The 8,100-nt window shown below is 38.8% G+C and overlaps 1 protein-coding gene across 1 annotated transcript in view; it reads right to left on the bottom strand.

Annotated features, from left to right (window-relative positions):
• Nucleotides 1–7,190, bottom strand: part of cv-d (vitellogenin-like lipoprotein) — a 28,592-nt gene extending 21,402 nt beyond the window's left edge. Inside the window, exons 1-4 of the mRNA XM_085200335.1 lie at nucleotides 7,007–7,190; nucleotides 5,631–5,666; nucleotides 5,121–5,311; nucleotides 4,129–4,218 (exon numbers count right to left, since the gene is read on the bottom strand). Of these exons, the coding sequence (XP_085056461.1) occupies nucleotides 4,129–4,218; nucleotides 5,121–5,311; nucleotides 5,631–5,658 (309 nt within the window). The 5' untranslated portion in view covers nucleotides 5,659–5,666; nucleotides 7,007–7,190. The remainder of the gene's footprint in view (nucleotides 1–4,128; nucleotides 4,219–5,120; nucleotides 5,312–5,630; nucleotides 5,667–7,006) is intronic.
• Nucleotides 7,191–8,100: the final 910 nt, after the last annotated feature.

Consider the following 8,100-nt stretch of genomic DNA (forward strand, 5'->3'; position numbering starts at 1 on the left):
ATTTTCTGATTTCTCCTTTTTATCATAGTGTAGTAATCGATGATGAGTACCGATGCATCCCTTAATATTGCACTTCTGTGGTTTACAGGAATGTCCTGATTGTCGGAACCGCAGGCATCTGAAGCACAGTCGGTGTTCTTTGGCGAGTTCCCATCTTTTATCTGAGTTGGCATCTTGAAATTTCTTGCAGCTAATACTGTGATGACCTTCTTTGTTACAAATTTTGCACATACTTTTCACCATTCCATGAAATCTATTAGTTTTCCTTTCTTCAGTAGTGTTGTGCGTTCTATGTATCACACGACGAGTAGGCTCTGAGTGCGGGATCTCCGTTGAATAAGGTGTGCGACATGCTGCTTGTTTGGTGAGAAACTCGCTGAAGTGTGTCAGGTCTGGTTTGAATATAGATGCTTGTTCCTCGTACCACCTGGTACATAACGACGATGGTAGCTTTTCACGAAGGGCTCTCGTTATATCTGGCGCAGTGATAAAGTTGTGTAAATCGAGGGCGCGAAACAGATTGACACTGCTTCTTACCTTACTGGCGAATGCATGTATCTCCTTTGGATTGTCAGCACAACGAGGTAGAGATCGAAGCTTGTCATATTCACTATATGCGATTGCATCTGGGCGACCGAAATTCATTTCAAGCTCTTCTATGATGGCATCCGGTTTTGAATGAGCTATGAGTTGTGTATCGACGACTTCCAATGCTTTTCCAGTTAGGCTTCTTCGAATTCTGGCTGTATTTTCGACTTCATTGAAGTATCCCTTAGTGTTTTCATATATGGCCCTGTATGATAGCCATTCATTTAACACTCCACTATATGTAGGAAGATCCATGATGACTTTGGACGCGACGGGAAAATTGTATGACGATGATGGAGGTAACATTGTAGGTTTAGGTACCTCTGTTTTCATACACAACGATGTAGGAGCGGTTTCGGCTTTTTCACATCTTTTCTTCAAATTTTCTATTTCCTTTTTTAGCTCCTCTATTTCCTTTGTTGAATCTCTCTGTATTGCTTGTTGATTTTCGGAATTGTTGCCGATATTCGGATGTTGAGGCATTCTATAGCATGACGGCACTGGATGTGGTTGCCTCGGAACATCTGCACATGGTGTAAGTGATTTTTGTACGATTTGTGCATTATCTTCAATCCAGGAGCTAACGTAGTCGGTTTTCGATATATTATCTTCCTGGGATTCTGAACTATCTGATTCAGCATCTTCCAGAGCTATTTGCGCGAGTTCAAGCTTGATGCGAAGTATTTCTTCACGAGCATTTCTTGCTCTACGTCTGGATTTCGTAGACTTCTTCGAGTTTGCACGTTTCGAAGTTGTCGACTTTATTTGTGTGCCTTCAAATTGTTCCTCCTTGTTAATTGAAATAATTCTTGAGTCTTCCTTTTCGTCACTTGGTACTATTAAGTTCTTTTCTATTTCGGAATCCTCTTGTGTATTCGTAGGCGGGTGTGTCACCTCTGTGTGACTAGATGAAGGGTCGGCTTCATATCTCAATCCCTCGGATCGACCTCTTGATCTTGTGATAGGCATCTTAGTAAAAACCTACGATAATTGGTAAAACTCACCAAGACGAAACGATAATACTCGAAGGCGGATGCACGAAGATTCTCGGAGACGAACGACGACACTCGAAGGCGGAAGCACGAAGATTCTCGGAGACGAACGACGACACACGAAGGCGGATGTCGGAGGATGATGCACGAACACTCACGAAGACTTACGATAATACTCGAAGGCGGATGCACGAACACTCACGACGTGACTTACGGCGCGATAGATGTCAGCGCAGTAGCGAGCACGACAGTCAATGCGGACGCCAACGGAGGCGGCGGAGAGCGCAGCGGAGAGCGCTATGTGACGGAGAACACTGCGCGACGGAGAGCACTGCGCGATGTAGTACGATAATACTCGAAGGCGGATGCACGAAGGTTCTCGAACACTCACGATAACACTCGAAGGCGGATGTCAGAGGCTGATGCACGAACACTCACGAAGACTCACGATAACACTCGAAGGCGGATGTCAGAGGCTGATGCACGAACACTCACGAAGACTTCAGGCGAGTAAGGCGACTTCAGCACAGTTGCGAGCGCGACAGTCAATACGGAATATACTGCGCGATGGAGCACGGCGCGACGGAGAGCACTACGCGATGGAGCACTTACGAAGACTCACGAAGGCGGATGCACAAAACACTCACGACGTGACGGGATATGTGACGTCAGCGCAGTTGCGAGCGCGACAGTCGATACGGATGCGAAACGCGACGGCGAATGCGTTTGCGAGCGCGACGGAAAACACTGCGCGATAGAGTACTGCGCGACGGAGCACTTGCGCGACGGAGCACTGCGATAACTTGCACGATGACGGATGATGCTTCAGCTTCGGTGAGGAGTCCCCAGATCCAGCTCGAAGGACCAGCACGTTGTACCGGACGGGCGGAACTCAAGTGAATGAGCCGCTGACGCCCTGCACACTATAGGTTCCAGATCATGGGAACACGGAGTATGCTGAGACCCCAAGACGTTCTTGTGAGTCGTTCTTGTGAGACGTTCTTGTGAGTCGTTCTTGTGAGACGTTCTTGTGAGACGTTCTTGTGAGACGTTCTTGTGAGACGTTCTTGGGAGTCCTTCTTGTGAGACGTTCTTGTGAGTCGTTCTTGTGAGACGTTCTTGTGAGTCCTTCTTGTGAGACGTTCTTGTGAGACGTTCTTGTGAGACGTTCTTGTGAGACGTTCTTGGGAGTCCTTCTTGTGAGACGTTCTTGTGAGTCCTTCTTGTGAGACGTTCTTGCGAGACGTTCTTGCTATACATTGAAACAAGATACTGAAACAGGATGTTGAAACAGGATATTGAAACAAGATGTTGATCACTGTATAACGGTCGGTGACTGTCGGCTCTATTCGTGTCTTGTTCCGATTCTATCTTCTTCCTGTTGTGCTCACCGTTGATTGCCGACTGTCTCTGTCTCGCCCGACGCGCACCTCCGTTGCGCGGAGCTAAACGGTAACGAGAGCCGCGAGCCACCGAGCCGTTTTATCTTTATTTACAACAATATTTTTACTATGATTATCACACATTTACATTTATATTTTAATAACTAAAAATCGGATGTTTTTACAATTTATACATATTAAAAGAACATAAAAATATCTATCTATCTATGTATAAAACATTATACTATTTAAGTATTATCTATTATTAAATTACGAAAAATGCTGTTACGATGACGAATTTTACATGAGTTTTTACAATGAAAATTCTCTCTAAAATTAATTACACACATTAGGAATATACAAATCTGTTATTTTGTTACAGAAAACTATGACAAACAATAATTAATAATAAAATTTACTATACGGAAGTTACTATTATATAAAAAGCGATTAATGCGGCAAATCATAGTACAACTATACAAATAAGATATAAAGTCGAAAATTATTATCTAAAACGGAACCCAAATCTATTTATATTTATTATTTAATGTAATTACTTATTTACAAAGGAAAAAACACTATTAATTTAGAAAAGACACTAATAATAACATTCAAAATTACGAGAGTGGTATGACGTCACTTTTTGCCAAACTAAACAGTCTCTAACATGTTGTGACGAGTTCACAGCCGATGATGCGCGTCGGTTGTCGCGAACACTATTACTAAGTGTTCTCTGTCTGTGTGTCTGTCTGTCCATCTGTCACCAGGCTATACCTGATGAACCGTAATAGTTAAACAGTTGAAATTTTCACATATGATGTATTTATGTTACCGTTAAAAAAGAAATAAGATAAATGTTTAAGAGAGCTCCCAAACAAGAACCGACATTTTTGCCATTATTAACAGAACCCTTCATATGCGAGACTGACTCACACTACAGACTGTTTTTCATATTTTTAATATTGTTTCTTAATTTCTTAACCATATGGCAAGGTAGACAGAGAGAGCCTAGTGTTAAGATACTGTGTTCTCCACTTTCTGGCTGAAATGAAAGTAGTATGTGTTCTTTAATGCTCGGCGCGTTTGGGTTAAATGACGTATAATACTCAAAATAACGCTTTAAACTTTAATAAATTATTATTAATCTGGTCAATGCTTAAACTCACCTGATATTCGGCTTCCCAGGGTACTTCTAAATAGTTCGAAGGATCTTCTTTTTGAGAAAAGAAACCAGAACTTTGGCTATACATTGATGTCTGTAAAAATTTTGAAAAATAGTAATAATAAAGTCAAAGTCACATAATTGTATTCGAAATAAAAATGATAAAATAAAAATAAATTTTATCTTTTGAAAGAGAAAGGATCTCCACGCCGGATTAGGTACTTAGGTAAATGACCTGAGAGGAACCAGTGCAAGTAACTTACAGAACCTTTTATTTTTCAAGTCAATAATTTAGAGATTTACAATTATTCATTGGTTATTAGATATTTTAAATAAAAATTTACATATTAAAAAAAATTAAAGGACATAAACATTCTCTATAAGAGGAAGCGACAATCAGTAGACTTTTACAGTCTACCATGTAATTTACTATCTTTAGGCCATAAATCCAATACAAAACAAAATTTTGAATTCGTTCTAGTAGTTCCTGAGATTAGCTCGTTAAACCAAACAAACTCGTCACCTTTATAATATATACTTAGCCATTTTCCAAAGGCAAGAGGTGACCACATTAAGCTATATCTAGCTCAGCATATCTTAATTGGCACTGACATGTCACCCGTAATTGTTTAAACGGCATAAGTAGCCATTTATTAGTCTACCTGACGATGACTGAAGGGCGAATCTATTAATCGCAATTGAAGGGAAGTACATTTTTGTTGTTTCGATCTATCCTGAACAGTTTTAGGTATATATATAACTTTTAGTTTCACGCTGCTTCCTCTATATGAAAGGATAGCCGGGAGAAATCTATTGCTAAGACAATTTGGTCCCCATTCACCACCAATTTCCAAAACATTGTGTATTAATATGATGCTAGCAACAAGATAAAATCGGCGTTGAGTTTCGCCACTCAACACACAATGTTTTAGAAATTAGACAGACTCTTTCTCCTACCCTTCTAAATGCATGTACGCTATAATAAATATTAGTCACCTTTAACCCGTCCAACTTAAATCGCACTTTAGTAAAGTTATCATACACTAGTACAAGTAATCGTCCCTCCAGGGTCCAGGAGCTAGCGCTACTGAGGGTACCAGTGGACACATTTGTTTTCACCACATAGTTGTATTGCTTCAATTCTGGAAACAACAGCTGGATTCCAGCGCCAGATGTGATGGAGAGACCTGGAAAATAAATTGATTCTTGATGGTTGAAGGCTCCATTAAAATAAGCGAAAGCGAAAAGTGGGGAACGAAGTGTCTTAACACAAGGTTTCCTCTGCCTACCATGCTGTGCGTGGAATACAGTGTGAAAAAAGAAGATTTTACAAAAGGCAACACCATATGATAAGATAAAGGGAAGTTTCATCTAAATCCGTTCAGTAGTTTTTGCATAAAAGTGGAACAAACATGCATCCATCGTAATACTATGAGGATAGTATACTGGGATTTCTGAAAAAAATCAACTATAGAATTTTTCGATACAAAAACAAACAGCACTCACCGGTCAGAAAAAGTAAACAAATAAACATATTGTTATCTGAAAACAAACAAAACTTATATTAGATATGTACATATTTATTATATTACACATATATATAAATAATGAATTATTAATCGTCGTGTCGTAGCACCAGCCTGTGACTGTTAACGCGACGGTTGTGGGTTCGATTACCACTCGGAGGAATTAAATATTTAATATTTTCATTTCCTCGCTCTGGTAACGAGGCAAAGAACGGCGTTGAGTTCCACCACTCATCAGGTAATGTCACGAGAATTTGACGTATACTATATGTGGGATACACCGTGTAAATTATTTTTTTAGCTTCACGCTGAATCCCGCACATACGAGGAGAGTAAGGGGAACCTAGAAGCTTGGTGTTAAGAAATTCATTCTCATTAAGACACTTCCGTTCCCTACTTTCCGAAATTAAAAATTAACTAATTATATTTTCTTAAGAAAGAGATAATGCGCATAATAAAAAATTATAATATTTATTTAGTTACTATGGAAACTCACGAAGAAAATAACGTTTAAGTATGGAAACTTCTACTATAGCTTATGATATTTTTTTACGATATAGGGCTATAGGATTGTACGAAAACTTATATTTATTGGAAACAGCCAAACAAAAAACTTAATTGTATATTACGTCAATATTATTTAGTAATATGTATAAGGAAAAGATGTTATTTATATTAAATATTATAACACGCTCGCTTTATCTATACTATCTATACTAATAAAATGAAGCTAAAATTTTTGTTTGGTCGAACGCGCCAATCTCAGGAACTACTGGGATACTGGGCAAGGCCACAAGTAAAAGCTACTTGGTAGTTGGTAGATCATAATCAAATTACTGAACTTAGAAAGTTGAAACTTGGGTAGGAGGCCCTGGGGGGAGGTGAGACACAAGCGTGTGACTGTAAGCGCGATATATATGGGTGTGGGTACGATTCCCACTCGAGGAAATTATACATTTAATATTTTAATTTCCTCGCTCTTCTAACGAGGCAAAGCGTGGCGTTGAGTTCCTACACTTAGCACGGAATGCCTCCAGAATTTGGCTGAAAGTGGGGAACAGAAGTGTCTTAATAAGAACCGAGTGTTTTAACACTAGGTTTCCAGATTCCCTCTGCTTACCTTACTATGCGCAGGATACAGCGGTATAAAAGGTAGGTTAGGGAGCCTAGAAAGCACTAATAAAAGATTTATCAGAATTCTTATGGGGACGGGAGGACCGAGATTTATTATTTTACATCTAATCCCTAGATATACATCCCTACAATCAGTTTTGATACAATATTATATATAATACCAAAAACAAAAGGAAAAAGAAATATTAGACGTATTTAGTTTATCTTAGGTTTTAAACTCACCTTTATTGAAAAATCACCTTATAACGCAACTTTCCTCACTTACTTTGTAAGTGTTTCGGAGTAATTGTGTAATTTAACACCTTTTGTTGGTATTTTCTTTATTATAACCTTAACGCATTTCTACTGAGTTGTATTAAAAATAATCACACACTCACTACTCCGGCGGTCGACGCTTGAATAATTCTTCGAACCGAATAGATTTAGAGCAAAGTGTTATAACCAGAGTAATTCTTTAATTGTAACCTAGTGGTGGAGTGGAAATTAAGGCTATAGTAGCGGGTTCTTATACAGAATATAGAAACAAAATGAAAACAAAATAAATTGTAACAGTCAGTTGTCTCGAAAATTGACTGGTGCTTGGGGAACCGAGTGTCTTAATCGTAGGTTCAATCCTCCCCGCTATATACGGGATGAGTAGATATAATAGAGAGATTTATATAATTTATACATAATCACTACGTGTACATATATATGTAGATTGTATTCTATGAGTAGGTTGAGTAGGAAGGCAGACCCTGGTAATAGCCGGGATTAGTGCCAGGAAGAAGATATATAGATTGTATTCTATCAATCAATAATTAAAGTTTTTTTTTAATTTCACGCTGTATCTCACACATAGCAGACTAAGCAGAGGGAACATGGAAATCTAGTGTTAAGACATTGTGTTCGCCACTCTCCGCCGAATTCTTAAGGAAATGAAATTATTAAATATTTCGTTCCCACGAATGGGAATCGAACCCGCAGTCTTCGCTTTACAGTCCCACGTTTGTGCCTATGTGCCACGATGACTTCAATTTTATTAGTTGTATTATAAATATTTCAAAATATAAAGTTAGACCACTTGTGTTCTAGCGTTATCTCCGAACGTTGACAACTCACTTGCACTCTGACCTCTGGAATTAAAGATTCATTAATACCTGACTATTATAATAAGATCTTTCATTTAAAACTAAATGTACTATAAGTTAGGTCTTTCTTTTAGACAGTATCTGATGGAGCTGGGACTGTGCACGTGACGGTTGTGGCTTCAATTCCTACTACGTTATATTTTTATATTTAAATTATGTTAGGCCTGTCGTGGTGCAGGGGCACAG

The sequence above is a fragment of the Heliconius melpomene genome, chromosome 17 (genome assembly GCF_056956725.1).
Source record: "Heliconius melpomene rosina isolate 202511_hmr_F chromosome 17, ASM5695672v1, whole genome shotgun sequence".
NCBI classification, from domain to species: Eukaryota; Metazoa; Arthropoda; class Insecta; order Lepidoptera; family Nymphalidae; genus Heliconius; species Heliconius melpomene.